The sequence below is a fragment of the Protopterus annectens genome, chromosome 13.part0 (assembly GCF_019279795.1).
Source record: "Protopterus annectens isolate FY-2018-M chromosome 13.part0, PAN1.0, whole genome shotgun sequence".
Classification (NCBI taxonomy): domain Eukaryota; kingdom Metazoa; phylum Chordata; order Ceratodontiformes; family Protopteridae; genus Protopterus; species Protopterus annectens.
Window position 1 is genome coordinate 561,772,787 of NC_056747.1, and position 18,588 is coordinate 561,791,374.

At 40.7% G+C, this 18,588-nt stretch overlaps 1 protein-coding gene across 1 annotated transcript in view; it reads right to left on the minus strand.

Annotated features, from left to right (window-relative positions):
* Positions 1-563: 563 nt before the first annotated feature.
* LOC122787469 (S-adenosyl-L-methionine-dependent tRNA 4-demethylwyosine synthase TYW1-like) overlaps positions 564-18,588 on the minus strand; it is a 2,539,581-nt gene continuing 2,521,556 nt past the window's right edge. The window contains exon 16 of the mRNA XM_044054205.1: positions 564-1,601. Coding sequence (XP_043910140.1) covers positions 1,380-1,601 — 222 coding nt within the window. The 3' untranslated portion in view covers positions 564-1,379. The remainder of the gene's footprint in view (positions 1,602-18,588) is intronic.

Genomic DNA, 18,588 nt, shown 5'->3' on the forward strand with positions numbered 1-18,588 from the left:
GCAAGTATAATTCAGGTTTTCATTATTTATATCAGTGCCGCACCCATCCTTTTGTCTGCTAGCAGGTAAAAAGGCCTTGTTGTGTGGTATCATAGCTCCTGAAAATGGTGCTATCCAGTCAGAGAATGAAGCATTCTTTTTGTGAAAAGACAACTGATCTGGCAGCCCTCAGAGGGAGACTGACTGACAACTATCAGATGGATATGGTTAATAATTACTGTATTATGGTACAGAAAATAATAATGCATACTTTACTGCCAACTTCCAAATCTTGTGCTGCAGTCTGCGCTTTTCTTAAACATTTTCTGACTGACACTAAGGAAAGCACTATGACTGATGGTTGCCCTGACTTAATTCAGAAGCAAATGACGTCTTTTGCTTACTTACCTTGTCCACTAAAACAATACTAACCTATTACCAATATAACAAGAAGTACATGCTTGTATAACTTTTATCACAATAATAAAAAGTGGTTGACAGGATTTGTTTAAATGGATCCAGGTATATGGTCTGTGTTACAAGTCGTCACATATTACCAAGACAAACTTACTTTTTTTTTTTTCTCTAGGCTGGCTACTGATGACTGCCAAAGTCATCTGACTCCCCTCTCCCAAGTTGCCCCTTTTGATCTCTACATTAATGCATATACTTCCCAAGTGAGTTCCAAGACTATCTGGCTGTCCCTTCTCAATTTCACCCCATTCGAAAAGAATAATCTGTAGACACAGCAAGAAGGATATGGCTTGACAAAAGACAATGGGCTGTATACATACTTATGCAAGTGAGCATGGCCTTATGATCTTGTAGGAAATACTGAAAATGAAAAAGTGGGTTGCACCTCAACCTGCACCTCCCCCATACTGCCAGAGCAACTTAAACAGTGTCACTGTAGAGTGAACTTTACTAACATTGCTGGGCAGGGTTTAAGAATTTCTTGTAAACTAGTTTGTTCCATTCAAGTCACAATATTAGATTACAGATAATTTTTTTCTAAAAAAATATGTATGGAGGAACAACGATGTAATTTTATGGAAATTCATTACATTTTTTCTGAAAAAGCAGCAGCATTCTAGTCTTAACTTCCTTGCCATTACAACATATCAACAGATATCCAATTACACTGGCATATAATGATAAATTAATTTGATGGGATCATAGTCACTTCTGGAGTGGAGTGCATAATTTCAGCTAGAAGGTCCCTCATATTCCAACTCTCAAAAGCATTACACAAGGAAAAATAAATTACAATGATCCTGGAAATCTGGTATAATTTCACAGCACACAAGCAGTAGTAAATGGAACAGTAATATAAAATTTGCAGTTCTTGAAAACATCTATGTGCTTGTCAGTTTTTACCAAAACCAAATTTACTACTGCGATCAGCACCCAGATATGTCCTTTGTTTTGTTTTTTCTTTGAAACCGAGTATCCACAGGATCAAATCCTCTTTCTGTAGCCCCAAACACAGCCCACTGTGGAGTCTTCACCATGTAGTCTGCTGCTGTGAAGGCCTTGGTGCCACCACTTTGTTCATATTCATTAATGAGCTCCTGGAAACGATCGTAATCAATCCAAGTCCACCATTCACCATTGATTTTGAACTGGAATGAGAAAGTGAAAAGGTAAATTTATGCTTGTGGAAGAAACAGGATGGGGACTGCACCAAGTATTTGCTAACTACCAATTTTTTTGACATTTTTAACTAAGTTTCAAGAATGTTTGTTACATGCACTACTTCTAGTAATGTCTTCGTCCAAGCTCCTAGCTAAGTGGAATGTACCTGATCCATGCAGGGAGGCCTGTGCTCTGCTGTTTTATACTGAAAACATGGCTTGATGGATTCTCTTGCTCAAACATATTTATTGAGCAGAAGTTAATAATGTGAAATTCAGTTTCATATCACAAACACTTACAGAACAAGGAAAAAAAAGTTATACAAAGTATTCACTGTAAACCACAAATATGGGTCTCATCACATCAGTAAGGCCAGTGCGTGATGAGTCAGTGACTGGGTTCAACTTGTCCAACACACAGCAGAGGGGTAGGTTGTCTAGTACAAAAAAGTACAGTTTTGTACCTACCATAAATGTAGATGTTCGAAGATCCACATTGCTGCAGTCCTTACACTTGGGTATAGCGCTGTCCTCGGTCGGCCCGAATACCAAAGTATATGGCTGACACCGGTCATGGTGCATTAAACTGACGCCAGGACGTCAGGGTATAAATGCGCATGACCGACGTCATATCCTCAGTCTTTTCTTGCCCCAGATGTCAGAAGACCCTAAACAGGGTAAAATCAAAAAATTACCAAACACTAAACACCCCCACACCCAAACTATGTACAACTTCTATCAATTATTTAATAAAGTACTAACCTAACCACACAACCACCCCTAAACACAGCGGGACGGAGGGGAGAATTGGACTGCAGCAATGTGGATCTTGAACATCTACATTTATGGTAGGTACAAAACTGTACTATGTTCTTCATCTCACATTGCTGCAGTCCTTACACTTGGGTAGATTCCCAAAGCAGAGGTAAGGGAGGATGGCAAATCAAATAGAAGCAGGAGCTGTCAAAATGCCCTGTAGAATAGCAGTGGCAAACCCAGCCCTAGATTTAGAGTAGAGAGGAAGGTGGTAGTGCTTAGAGAAAGTATGTACTGAACTCCAAGTAGCTGCCTCCAAAATGTCCTTAGTTGACACTCCCCTTAGAAAGGCTGTAGAGGTGGCAGTAGCCCTAGTGGAATGAGGTCTGATCCCTGTTGGGATCTGCTTGCCATGCTGAGAATAACAAAAGGAAATGCAAAACCCAATCCATTTAGAAAGAGTTTGCTTTGACACCGGCTTGCCCTGAGTACCTAAAGCAAAAGAAACAAACAACTGTTGCGACTGCCTGAAACCCTTAGTCCTATCTAAGTAGTAGCGTAACTGTCTGTGCACGTCCAAAGTATGCAAGATCTTTTCCCCTTGTTTTGGGGGTCTGCATAAAAGGTAGGTAAATGAATAGACTGGTTTAAAGACACACTTGAGACCACCTTAGGCATAAAGGAAGGGTTAGTGCGTAAAGATACCCTATCCTTATGGAAGATCAAGAAAGGCTCAACAGCCATAAGGGCCTGCAATTCAGAAACCCTTCTTGCAGAGGTAATGGCCAACAAAAAAGCAGTCTTCCATGACAAATATTTTAACTCAGCCGTAGCTGCAGGCTCAAAAGGTGGCAGAGTGAGCTTTTCCAACACGTAATTGAGGTCCCAAGCTGGAGTAGGAGCTCTTCGTGGAGGTCTTATGTTCTTTGCTCCTCTGAGAAATTGCTTGAACAAGGAATGAGAAAACAAAGGTGGATCACAGTCATAGTGAGCTGAAATTGCTGCAGCATGAATTTTAATGGAAGAGAAGGACAAACCCTTGTCCAATAGTTCAGTAAGATATAGAAGAGCCACACTTAAATCAGGCTCAGAAACATCCACACCCTTTGCTGCACTCCAAAGCAAAAATCTCTTCCACTTGTCCGCATACACTTTCCTTGTACTAGGTCTCCTAGCTTCCATAATCACATTCAAAACTTGTTGAGGAAGTTGAGCCCTGCTATGAGCTAAAACAGGATATGCCATGCTGTGAGATGAAGAGAGTGAAGCTTGACATTGAGTAAATGACCGTCCTTTTGAGACAACAGTTGAGGAATTAAAGGCAGGGGCCACGGTGGTTTCCTTATTAAATTTCTCAGTAGTGGGTACCAATGCTGTCTGGGCCAATCTGGAGCTATCAGGATCATTCTTGGTTTGTCCTGGCTTACCTTTAGCAGAACCTTTAGAAGTAGAGGAAGTGGTGGAAAGGCATATACATGAAGATTTTTCCAACTGAAAGAAAGAGCATCCGTTTTCCAAGCTGCCTGGTGTATCCTTTTTGTGCAAAACTTTGGCCGCTGGTGGTTTAGAGGAGAAGCGAACAGATCTATGTCTGGTGTTCCCCATGACACTGTTAATTGCTGAAATACCTGAGGATCCAGTTTCCACTCGTGGGGATCCATGATTTGCCTGCTTAACACATCTGCTAAGGAGTTCTGCACCCCGGCAGAAACCTTGCCTGAAGATCCAGTTGTAGACTGAGAGCCGTTTCCCATAGAATCATTGCTTGTCTGCATAGAGGGTAAGAATGTGTACCCCCTTGCTTGTTGATGTACCACATGACAGTTGTGTTGTCTGTTAGAATCAACACCTGTCCCGGAAGAAGTAATTCCTTGAAAGCTGTTAATGCAAACTGGACTGCTAACATCTCCTTTAGGTTGATATGTAGATGTTGTAGTCTGGCAGGCCACTTGTCCTGTATCCATTTTCCATTGAGATGAGCCCCCCAAGCTTTGTCTGAGGCATCTGTTGTTAGAATCTGACTTGCCTCCGGCCGGGTCACAGAAAGTCCCTTGTTTAGGTGACATTGCTGAGCCCACCACAAGAATTCCTTTTGGATGCAAGGTATTATTGGAATGACAGTGTCCAGATCGTGGCAGTGCTGTGTCCATAGATTCTTGAGATACCATTGTAGCTTCCTCATATGCAGTTTGGCATTGGGAAGCACCAGAATACAAGATGCCATGAACCCTAAGGCTTGAAGGACTGTCCTTGCAGTCAGCCCGGACTGATGTGATAGTTGTTGGAAGTAAAGGGAAAGATTCTTTTGTTTGTCCGGGGTTAAGAAGGCCATCTGGGCTGCTGTATTCAGTCTCACACCCAGAAAGCACATGTCCTGAGAGGGTACTAGACTGGACTTTGTTTCGTTCACAGAATACCCTAGGCATCTTAGCACTGTTATCACATACTTTAAATGCTGTAGAAGTTCGTCCTTGCCCTGAGCCAGAATCAGGCAATCGTCCAAATAAGGGTAGATCTGTATTCCTTTCCGTCTGAAGAAAGCTATCACTGGAGCCGGGACCTTTGTGAATACTCTGGGTGCAGTGGATAAGCCAAAGGGCAATGCAGAGAATTGATAGTGTGAATCTCCAGCTCGTAAACGCAGATACTTCCTGCAGCTTAGAGTGATAGGGACATGAAGGTAAGCCTCTTGGAGATCCAAAGTTACCATCCAGTGATCCTTGCCCAGGAGGGGTAAAAGCTGTTGCAATGTCAGCATCTTGAACTTGGGGATGTCCAGAAAGGTGTTGAGGATAGACAAATCCAGAATTGGTCTCCACGTGTTCCCCTTTTTTGGTACTAGGAATAGGCGAGAGTAAAATCCTAGGCCCCTTTCTGCCATAGGCACCGGTTGTATGGCCCCTATCTGTGTCAATATGGATATTTGTCTGTGAGCTTCCAATTTGTGTTGGCGGAATATCTGGCATGCCCTTGAACGGTGGTAAGGTATGGAAATAAAACCTGTAACCGTGGTGAATGATATCCAATACCCATCTGTCTTGGGTAATTAAACTCCAGTTCTCTTTGAAAAGTGTCAGTCTTCCTCCTAAAGGTGCTGCGAGACGTGGAGGTTCTGGCAGTTGAAAAGGTAGGTCATTGTGTCTGTTCACGAAAGGGCTGACCCCTGCCCTCCCCTGAAGACTGTGCAGGTGAGCCCCCTGTCCTGGATCTAAAGGAACCCTGAGCTCTGCCCCTAGCACGCCTAGACCTACCCCTAGACTGGGAATCATAAGAAGGGTATGTCCACGCCTTGCTTGGCCAGTTTCTGCTAAACTTTGGTGGTTGAACCTGTAAAAATCTTTAACAGTGTGCATAGATTTAGCTTTGTCCTCCATTTTCTTTAAAACTGCTTCAACAGGCGAACCAAACAACACATCAGATTGTAAAGGGGCATCCAAGATCCTTGACTTAACATGCTCAGCTAAATTCTGATCCCGTAACCAGGCGTGCCTGCGAAGGACAGTACCAGTGGCAGCCACCCTGGAAGAGGCCTGTACAGCATCAAAACCACATTGTAAGGAATGCTTACCCACCTGTTCAGACACATGTACCAGATCTTGTAACTCCTTACATTCAATACCTTCTGCCAGAGCATCTACCTTAGACTTTAACTGTGAAAGGAGATAGATTTGATATCTCAGCATGTGGAATTGACAATTTAAAGCCCTCATGGCTAAAGTTGAAGAAGTATACACTTTCTTACCCCATCTGTCTAAAGCTCTTGCCTCTTTGTCCTGAGGAACTGGATTTTTAGCCACAGAAGCCTTAACCCCCTTAGGCCCCTGAGTAACTGTCTCTGGATCTGCCCTAGGGCTTTTAAAAGATACTTGTGAGCTTCAGGCACCCTATAGTATCTGTCTGGTTTAACAGGAGCGGAGGTAAAGAATCAGGGTTAAGGGAAGCCTCTGCAAAAACATCTTCCACCACAGAAAAAACAGGGGTATAGCTAAAGGCCTATGCTGAGGTAGAAACAAAAATTCCCTAAGTCTTTTCCTGGAATCAGAGAAATCCTGACCTTCCCATTTAAAATGCTCCCTCATGGAATGGAGAGTCTCTGAGAATGAAAAATCCTCAGGAGGAGAAGCAGAAGGGGTGGAGTCATCCACATCAGAGTCAGAATAATGAGAAAACTCCTGTAAATTCTTAGTCGAAGACTCAGAAATATCAGAATCCTGTTCAAAATTCCCAAATTCAGGATCCACCCTAGGCCTTTTGTCAGGAGGGGGCATAGAACCCCTAATCATAGTAATTAAATCTTCAGCCATCTTAAGCATATGTCTCTTGGGCACAGGGCCTGAAGTACTAGGAGGAGCACATGCTACAGCTGAACCTGGCCTACTCTTGGAAGAAGCCTTTGTAACAGTAGGGGAAGGCCTAACCACCTTAGGCAGAGAGGGGAGAACAGCTACCTGAGAAGCCCCTTCAGCCTGGCCTACCTCCTGTGAAGACACATCCTGTAACAACAAAGTCTCCCCCTGGGACTCTAGGGAAACTTCTGTTTGGGCCTCTGGCACAACCGTGCCCTCTAAAGAACCGACGTCCGGGTCGGCTGGTGCCTCTAACCTAGGCCTAGGTGTTTTGTCCTTGCGCTTCTTCGAGTGGCGCCGGAGCATCCGGCGGCATTTTGTAATTGCACCGCTTCCGAAGACTAACCTAGCGCAGTCTAATCTCCTCTTTATGGTACGCTTTGTTAAATCTAGCGCAAGAGGAACACCCAACAACGTCGTGCTCAGGCCCTAAACACGGTATACACAAGCTGTGGTAGTCCCTATGTGGTATCTGTTTCCGCAAGAAATACAGTTATTTACTTTTTCTGACATCCGGTAAAATACTGAGGCAAGAAAAACCAAAATATTCCCAACGGGTACTTAGCCAACTTGGATTCGGTCTGAAACTCCGGTTTCGGAAAATCTCAGGACGCCAACCTGCACTCGCAAATTTGCTTCTGCATCGGACCACGCGGCAAAAAAGACTGAGGATATGACGTCGGTCATGCGCATTTATACCCTGACGTCCTGGCGTCAGTTTAATGCGCCATGACCGGCGTCAGCCATATACTTTGGTATTCGGGCCGACCGAGGACAGCGCTATACCCAAGTGTAAGGACTGCAGCAATGTGAGATGAAGAACATCAAGCTGTTATCCTGTATGCTGACTACTCATGTACACCTAGCTCAAGAACATCAGCTTGCCTCAACCATTGTGGAACACATTCCCTGCAAATCACTCTTGCTCTACTCAACAAGTAATATACAAGTATATTCCTGCCTAACTTCCATGCAAGTCCTGGCCTCATGAGAGTATACTTTACTTCTTTGTAATGACTTCCAAGCTCCCTCTGTTATCATTATAAATTATGAGGAGAAAAAAAAGTGATTTACACTACTCCTGGTGATGCAGCTTTAATGCTCACACATTTAAACTTCCCACTGAGTATAGAGGTCACTTTTTATTATGTAAACATGATACTCTACTGTACACAATACAGACTTCAAAAAGTGACTTTGTCCACAAGAAATGGAAGGACATTTTCTATACATCATGCATTCAGTCATCTCCATTCCTTGTCTAGAGTACTCCAACATCCCATTGACCATAACTAGATAGCACTTCAGCAAATGCCATTATCTGTGCCTTCTGTTTCATACTGACTCTATTACCAGAATCACTCCTGCTTTATCCATCACTAGACTAGTAATGTCAGGATGAACAATGCAATCTGGAGCATTCTTACAGTCTATGCTAGCACTACTTAAGCTCGACCTTATATATATATATATATATATATATATATATATATATATATATATATATATATATATATATATATATATATATTTTTTTTTTTTTTTTTTTTTAATTTCCCTATACCTTTAAAAAACAGTAAGTTAATTAACATGTCTTCATTTCTGATAACCATTCACCCTCTCACAATACAAAACAGACAATGCAAGGGTTATAAAAGGATGGGAGAGTCAGTGCTACAGGAAATCCTGGAAGAGAATATAGACCAGAGTAAAACACAAAAAAGTGGCAATACTATTGGGAGAGAGAGAATTTTGGAGCCGGTAAAGGGAAGGGCAACTAGCAAGGATACAAATTACGAATACCTTAGACATGGCAACAATTTGCTGCACTCAGTTCCTGTTAACAATGGAAATAAGATTAGCACAGAGCACAGCCATTAACATTTATTTTGTGGCACATAATCCAAGGAAATATCAGTCTTTAAGGTGCAAGTACATACAAAAATTTCTTACAGTACTTTTAAATACTGCCTTTTCAGACATGAGGAAGGAAAAGTTATTCTTAATGCAGCCGCTATGTCAAAAACTGTCATAAGCTTTCTTTCCTAAATGGAAAGAATTCATTTTGAAGTATAGCTTCATAGTCAAAATGTGTTCAACAATTAGAACCCAAACAATGGGATTATTTTAATTTATTCAACAGCTACTGTGGAACACAAAACATTTACTGATCAGCTTACTCAACCTGTCAAAATAACTAAATGCACTGATACACATCTGATATTCCATTTCATCTGCACTTACAGACAGTACTGTGGTGGTTTCCATCAGAACTACATAATGAAACAGATTTGACTACAGACAAATTGGTTGTGGGTGAACAATTTAGAGCACAGATATTTTAGTGCATAAATGTGAGTCAAGCACTCAAAAGTATAAAGTAACAGAGCTATCATGTCACACCATTAATGTTTACCCTTTAGAGTAACTGCTTAGCTACTATCCCAAAATGCACAAATGAAAAAGTATTAAAAATCTTGCTATAAGGAAATACACAAGCATGCGAATTTATTGACTGCAACCTCTCTGACATTATCTTGGTTAAAAAACAGGGGTTTATCACTTGTCTTGAAATTTCAAAACAAGAAAATGTGTATATGGATCTGGATAAATGAAGAACAAAAATGGAGTAATGTCCACAGCAATGGCACAATAAGTCTCAGACCATAGCAATAAAATACTTTGTTACTAGCTTTAGAAACCAACATTCTAGTGAATATCTTCATTATCTAAAACCTAGGGCTGCTGATTAATCAATCTTAACATGTCCAATTAACGAAGAAAAATGATCTCTGATTAACATTTTTAATGCAACACCTATGTGCATTATTTAACTCGCACGTTAAGTAAGCAGCATCAGGTCAGCTTCACGGGATCATTTCCCATGTTGTTTCCGGTCTTCCTTTTGTGAACGATAAATGGAAGTTGGTTCAAATGGAACAAAACTATTCAACCGTGGCAAAATCATGTGGAATTTACGAGAAAGTAACTCCTTTTGGCATGGACAAAGCATGTAATATGACAGCTGCTCTACAAAGAATGCCATTTCAGAACATGCCCTGTGCAGCACACAGCCTTCAGCTGTCTATAAATAAAGCAGTTGCAGAGTCTGTAATTGAAGGCCTCCTAGCTAAACGCTGCAAAGTTCATAGGTGTCTACTAGGCTAATGACCACAAGGGCCTTTTAAGCCTAGCCATTCATCCCAAAAGTCTCAAGTTCTGAAACCCTTGATAAGTGTAAGCAGGGTTTTGGGAGACGAACCACTTACAGGTTACCTGTGTCCATTAGAGACATAGGTGCCAAACCATGGATGAAGTTGTGGGACACTTTAAACACGGTCCTGCAAACAGTGCTTAGTTGACAACACAGCAGATGCATCTGTATCAGTGACAGGAGAAGTTAATTCAGGATGTTCCCACACACTGGAATTCATCTCTTCAGATGACTGAAGAACTTCTAAATAACAAAGAAGCTGTGCTGAAAACTTTAGCACAGCCAGACCACAAACACATGCTCACTCTACCAACGGAGACAGAGTAGGAGAAACTGCATCTGGTACAAAAGATTCTCACTCCCAGTCGTTATGTAACACAATTACTAAGCATAGAGCAGTATGTTTCCTGCTCAATGATACTTCCAACCCCCTGCCACCTTGAAGTCGAAATGGTAGTATCTGATGATGACCCTGCTAGCATCATATGTTTCAAAGAAGCATTTTTGATGGATCTAGAACAACGCAAACTGAACTTCAACCTTTCGTGGTTAGAAATTGCAACTGCACTGGAGCCACACTTCAAAAATCTTAAATGCTTGCAATCTTGTAAAACATTCTGATCAACGTGGTGATCATTAGCCAGAACCACCACCACCACTACCCAAGAAAGAGAACGCAAATGCATGAACTTTCATCAGACTCTGAAGATGAGCCACTGATGCCTCTTTCCTCCTCTGTGAAAGCATTTGTTGAGCAATACAGACTTGAAAAACAAACTGACATCAACTCCGATCCATTGCAGTGGTGGAAGCTACAGGAGGACAATTACCCAGCCCTGGCCAAGTTAGCCAGAAAATATTTAGCACCCCCAGCCACTACTGTCCCTTTCAAATGCTTGTTTTCGGTGTCTGGATATACTATCAATAAAAAAGAGCATCCCTTGAACCAACTAATGTAAATAAACTGGTCTGCTTAAGCAATTGATTGAAAAAATAAAGTGACATCAATGTTATGTTTTTTTTTGTCTTGGCTTGTTTTTTAGTCTGTCAGTTTATATCAAATTCCTAGACTAATATGCTTGAAGGAAAACAATTCGATTAATTTGTAGCTAATTTCGATGAAAATTTTTCAAGAGATTAATTATGATTACATTTTTTAATTGAACACCAGCCCTACTGAGAAAACAAAAGCAAGACAGTAGATAGATATGTATTTTTTACCACAAAGATCTCTATTTAAAATGACAATATAATTAACTCATAAGCAGAACTTTAAGAACAAACTCATTGAGCAATACAGAAGCTAATATATGTGAAGAGACAACCTCACAGAGCGTTGTATATTTAATTCTAGTTTAGGTGATAGAAGAATGGAATACTATATCCTGTACTGTACAACAGCTATTTAGAGCAGTTGAAAATAAGCTTTTAATTGTTCCACAGGCAAAATAACTGATTGCTCCATCTTAGTTGCCTGCATGTATACAGTACACTCTGGAGCAGTTTTAACTGATGGATTACTATCCAAGTATGACATAAGAGATTATACCCTGCAGAACTACAGTGGAAAGAGTGTAGCCTATCCTCCTAGAAGCCGTGTTATGGAATGCAGAACAGAATTCCAATAGTAAGAATTTTATTATGCGATAAAAATGTAACTCCAAATACCCATTTCCAGTTAAGCAACTCTCCATACTTTGCAGAGTATGCCTCACTAAGATGGAAAACTGCAAGTCATGCACTTATTAGATAGTGAAATGAATGAATGACTCGCGTAGAAACTGGCAATATTTACTTATGCTAATGTGTTGCTGTTAACAATACTGAATCATTTACCAGTTTCTGTGAATATTACCTTGAAACTAACAACTATTACACAAGGTAATCCCCAAACATAAGTGACTGAACCAGGTTTTACATGACACTGCTTAGCAGGGTAACAATGTTTTTTTGATAATTCTTACCAACCTTAACTATAACCTAAAAGCTTTAAAGCCTTCCAATCACCAAAGGTCCATTTTTTCCTCACAGGTTGTCTTTTAAGGTGCGTGTTGTGCTGTGGTTTCAACCCAATCCTCTCCCACCCACCCCCTACTTTCCCTAAACTTGCACTTATTGCTAACCACACCCATTCCTCTCCCACCCAATCACAGCTTAAAACGCCCTAATACACCAATCAGCCTCCATGACTCCTTCTTCCACCATATACTTCTGTTTAACCAATCACATCTTCCAATCCATCTCATTCTTTGCATCTATCCATTCCAACACTAACTGCCCCTAGTTACACACAATCTTTCACTCACCCCAAATGACAACATATTTCTCACTAGTAAACACAGTCTTACCACACACATCCTCCTACTACTCATACTCCTAACTACCCTACTTATACCTACCTACATAGCTACATCCCTCCAAAACCTTCAAGCCATCTATATGTATGCACCCACAAAACCAATCTACCCACAAGCATCTAGCCTGCATACTTACATCCCTATATCCTCTCAACTCTTCAACAGCTCATATACTGAACATTTCACACAAATATATTACCACACAATCAGCCCCTCACTTACAATGCAAATAGCAATGCCTTTCAGCTTTCCCCGGTTAGGGGTCGCCACAGTGGATCACCGGTCCTCAGACTGATTGGCAATGGTGTTTGTACAGTGTTAAGTTGCCAGCCTGGCACCCAACCTTCACAGAAGGCAGACACGCACTTACCTGCATATCTTTAAAACTCACTCAACCACAGAGAGGACATGCAGACTCCACACAAAAGGTGCTCCAGCCAAGAATCGAACAGGAGAGCCTCTTGCTGTGAAACGACAATACTAATCGCTGCACCACCACAGCCACTTGCAATGCAAATACACCAGGCTAATACCCAAATTCTTTAACCTGTCCCTATTCAATACATCTCTACTTAGCCTAAGTGGAGATATACAGCCAAACCTAGGCCCATACCCCCAGTATCATGCACTGAACCTACAATATACTCCTAACACCCACAACACTTTCACTCTTTCTCATGACTCCTCTAGCATACTACTCATGAACATGAACCTCAGAAGTATTTTAAATAAAGTGCCTGAATTGCAAGCCACTCTCTCACTATACTCCCCTGACATCACCGTATTAACCGAAACCTGGTTAAAGATTCATACTAGAGACAGTGAATTCTTACCAAGTGGATATAATATACATAGACTTGACAGGCAGCACAAAGCATGGGGGTTGCATAGCTATTATATACAGAAACAACCTGATCCTACAACACTTAGTTGCCCACCTCCATCCCCTGACTCAGAAGTACTAGTTTCAAGCCTCCACCTAAACAGCAATAAGAGCATCATCATCATAGCTGCCTACATAACCCCCCCCCCAGCAACAATACCCTCATTATTGAAAACTTACTCTACTGGGCTTCTACAACTTAGAATCAGGAAACACTAATTTTAGGTGACTTTAACCTAGACAGGGGCACCTGTAACTCTAACAACCCTTCAAATTTTATCAACCTCTATGAGTTCTCACAACTAATATGCACACCAACCAGAACAGACAAACACAGTAACAAAAACTCCACACTAGATTGGATACTTACCAACTGGCCAAATTTATGTCATCAATCTGGCTGTCTCCCAGACACGCTTAGCAACCATATGCCCACCTACCTACTCAGACAAAAATATGCCCAACCAAAAGTGCAATATATAAATACATCCACTGCAAAAAGCACTCCTCCATCGAAACCTTCAACTCTCTTCAAACAACACAACTGGTCCACCCTAAAACACCTCCATTTGGATGATGCTGTCCAGTACTTCAATAATATTTACATAAATACTCTTAACTCTCTGGCCCCAATTAGAAAAATTTGCATCAAAGCTAAACCAACTCAATGGCTATCTAAAGACACTATACATATTATGAAACAAAGAGAAAGAGCCTGCCTACACTATCAAGCATCCAAAACCCAAACATCTCTCCACACATATAGCCAGCTAAGAAACACACTCACAATGGCAAAATGTCTTACTTTACACCATAGCCCAACAAAAACATCAGAACAACCCTTAGAAATTCTGGGCTATCATTAAGCATCTCCTAAATCCCAGTCAGGCCACCACTTCCTCTCTTAACCTCCCCACACCCACAAAGAGTACAGCAGCCCAATTTAACTCACACTTCATTAACTCCATTCAGTCCCTTTTAAACAACACCCCCTCTTACTACTCCTAAGATTTCTACCCTTCAACCCATGACACACTCATTTCAGCCCATTCAGACCAGCTACATAAAAAAAACTCCTTCAACTAAAACCCACCACACTTTCCCACTGATCAACTGCCCAATGAATTTCTAAAACTAGGAGCAGACTCCATTTCATACCCAGTTTTCTTATTCATTAACCGCTCCACCTCTGAACAATATCTCCCTAAACTTTGGAAAATTGCCCACATCATCCCTTTGAATAAGGGAAGCACATCCTCAGAACTATCAAACTACAGACCAATCACCATACCTCCCCCCTCAGCAAAATACTAGAAAAATGCATACATTCACAACTACTAACTTACCTACTACAAAATAACATTCTCTGCAGCTCGAAACACGGTTGTAGGCCCAAGCACAGCACCACTAACGCCCTCCTAAGCTTCACAAATCTTATCAATCAGAACAGAAACAGAGGTAAACTTTATCATCCATTTTCCTGAACATGTCGAAAGCATTCAACACAGTCTCATATCAAAAGCTACTGCTTGAATTATCCACCATTAATCTCTCCCAATCTACAATCACTTGGTTTCATAGCTACCTACCCAAATGTCAACAAGCAGTGAAGTGGCAAGACGAGATCTCAGCTCTGCTGCCTGCCTCCGCAGGTGTCCCACAAGGCTCAACTTTAGGGCCACTTCTGTTCTCCACTTTCACCAATAAGCTCAATACTGCATCCAATCAGGCCACAATTCTGCAATATGCAGAAGATTGCACCATCATCTGCACAGCCCCCCCCCCCCCGAAGTCTTTCTTAAAACCCAAACAGCCCTCACAGACATAGAACACTTTTACAGAAAACAAAGTCATACTAAACTCTAAGACAAAATCATGCTTTTCCCTAGCAGCAGATCTCCAGTACCCCCACCCTCTTTTTACATGCTTTCTTCCAACAACAAAACAGAACCAGTTCATGACACCAAGTTATTAGGAGTTACTACTGATAACTCACTAAAACATAACAAGTCTATAGCCCTTACTATTAAAAAGGTCCACATTAAACTTGGTTCACTTTATAGACCCAAACCATTCCTCATTCCAACCAGAAGACATTCAATTGCTAGAACACATCTTCTCTCCACTCTACTGAATGCTTCTCCTATCTTTACTAACCTCAGGAAATCTGACCTAAACAAATTAGAGGCCTGCTACTACAAAATTGCAAGATTTGCTACTGACCTCACCAACGGAACACACCACTGTACAGCCTTAAAACAACTCAAATGCCTTGATCTATCAAATCTGCTATCACTCAACCAAATCATTATTGCCCACTCTGCTATATACCAACCCAACAACTGCCTATCCCTAAAAACTCTCGTACAACCCTACACAATCAACTAAACCCTACGGTCATCTGACAAACTATTACCAAAAGTTACCAAAGCCAATAATACCTTCAGGAACTCTATTCTCAAACCATATAGCTAAAACCTGGAACTCTATGTCTCAACATATACTCAACACTACTACTACCTCCAAATTCAAACTCCTTCTCAAGGAACACCTAAATAACAACTGGCTATGCTCCTGCTCTAACCCAGGATGAACAGGTCTCTCTCCCCACCCCAACCTCCACTTCACTGTTCCAGTACAGCTCCTTCTCCAATCTCCTAATTATATGACCATTTAGTTGTGTCAATAAAAATCTTGCAGTTAACATTTTACAGCAGACTCTGTATGTATATGCCTGCATGCAATCTTTTCTTAAAGTCTTTGATGTAATATACTACATTTTTTGTATGTGTATGCTGTGTGCAATCTTTTCTAAATGGCTTGGTTGTAATGTACTATATATTTTTAACTATTGCTAGATAGTATAACTGTATCTATATTTTATCGTGCTGTACAAATATATATATCTTCTCTTTGTATCTTCTGTCTGTGGAACTTTTCTCCTCGGGCCGCCACTGAAAATGGGATACTAGCCCTGTCAGATCATCCCAGTAAACAAATGTAAATAAAATAAATAAATAAAAAATAACTTTTTTAAAGGTGTGTGTTGAAATTAAAACTAAGGTTGTTCAACCATTTTGGTGTCTGCCAAATAAACTACTTGCAAATTCATATATAACCTGTACCCCTTACTACTGTTAACCTCGTCTGGAATAATACATTTTCCTGACAGATCTAAGGTGAACCTGTATGTTAATGTGGGGAAGATGTGCACATCTAGGTATAACTTTACAATAGTGGTTCTCCCTGAAAGAAACTACAAAGTTAAGAACTATGCATTTAAGAGTCACAATTAATGATGAATTAGTCACAGTATTCATAATAATCTAGGAGATGAGATCATTTCTATTGCAAGTCAAAGGTGCCCTGTAACAAATGCTACTGTTACTATGTACTCGTTCAGTCCTAACCCACCACACTATCTGCAGTTTCCATTCAATATTCATAACTGACAGTTAAAATGTACTTATTCTGACAATCTGAACTGGAGAATATTAGAAAGGAGCCACTGCTCAGCCTCAACCTACCAAACTATTTGCAGACTCTCAAGACTGTTAGAGGGCAAAGAATGAAATATTCTTATTTCGTTGCGTTTATATCCCGTTATCGAAAGATGAAAATAGCGAATGCTATTTCATCGGCCCCAAAACATCTAAATATGAAACTATTGAACATTCAGAACAGCAAATTTTTTCCCATGGAAAAAATTTGCTGCTCCAACACGCATACACATAACACAAGCACATCAACAGCAACCAAACACATACACTTAAATTCCTACATCTAACGCTACACTAAACTAAACAAACACTACTATCTACCCACTTACATTAAACCTAACCCTAAGGTCCGTCACTATCGCACACTCACCTAACCCGCGCCCTAACCCTAACTCACTTAACCTGCCCCTAACGTACAAACAATCACACACTTACCTGAACCCAACCTGTAACTTTCCACCACAGCGCTAAGAATAGCGAAGCCACAGAAACGGCCAACCAAATTCCTTCCCGAGGAAAGAATTTGCTGTTCTGCAGCTTCGCTATTCTTAGCGTTCGCTATCAGAACATTCGAAGTGTTAATACTTCGATGTTCTGATATAGACGCATTTCGTCCATCTGGAAAATATTAGAAAGGGGCTAGGACTCTGATGCTTATTTTTACTATCATCTTTGACTTGAGGATATAGTGCCAAGTCCATCTATTAATGTGGGTCTGTATCAATTGTTCATGTGTAACTGCTTGAGAATCTCCGAAAACATTCTAAATCCTGTACTGAACTATGCCCTAAATGTCTCCATTTACTGCATTTCCAGGGGCTTATTTACACTAACTAATAGCTAGCTCAGTGTTCTTTCTTGTTCACAAAGTTTGAAGTACAAGTAAGCAGTACTCAAATTCATTAGTTCAATATATTTTAAGCACCCTGCTATCTAGAATGTTGACTGTAAAGTATTTATATAAAAATTTAAACATGTTAGAATTTAAATTGATCATGTTTGAAGTAACCCTCATCATTTTCTCCTACATTTGATACCATTACAAAGATTGTGTTTTTCACTTTAAAAACTAGTGAACCTTAAAGAAGTGATAAATGCAGTAAGCGCAAACACTTATTTGCAAATGTGTCTGTGCTGACAGAAAAAATAAGCACTAGATAGCATGTGTGCACTAAGGAACAACATGACAATTTTACTACATAACAACTTGTACAAGACACTATTCATGAAGAATCTTTTTAATAAGGGGGTAGCTACAATGAAATTATGACCACTGCTAAACAGATATTTAGTGGCAATGACTTTAAATGAGACGCTGAAAAAACTGCAGTACAAGTTGAGAAATTGACACCATTAACTGTTATTCGAATACAATTTCTAATGCTGTCACGAACAGCCTGCCACTTATTACTGGAGATGCCAGTGACACTTGCTTGTAATGGGTGGTGATCCACTCTAGTCGGTTTGTGTTACTGTGGTGGAGTTGTTTGAGTATGGGTAAGGTCCGGACTTTGGATCAGAAACATACAGGTTTCAAGTTTGTTCTCGGTCATCAGAAAATACCAGTTTTGCCAATGGCTGTACAACTCTGAAAGAGTCAGATCTTGGCTCATCTCAGAAGCTAAACTGGGATGAGCCTGGTTACCACTTGGATGGCACACTGCCTGGGAATACCAGGTGTTGTAAAGGCCATAAGCTGTTAATGATCTTCTTCTTGCAGTTCAGGGCTTGATTCCCTCAGATTTCATTAGCCTTCTGTGTGGCTCTGAGCATTACTTTACCAGACAGTGCTGTGGAGTAACAGGGAAAGTTGGGCTTGGCCTTCAATGGTCTCCCTGAGTGCATGTCTAGCAACTACATATGAATGTCAACTGACATAATGTTTAACTCGGACAGCATTAGTAAAGGTGACTAATGCC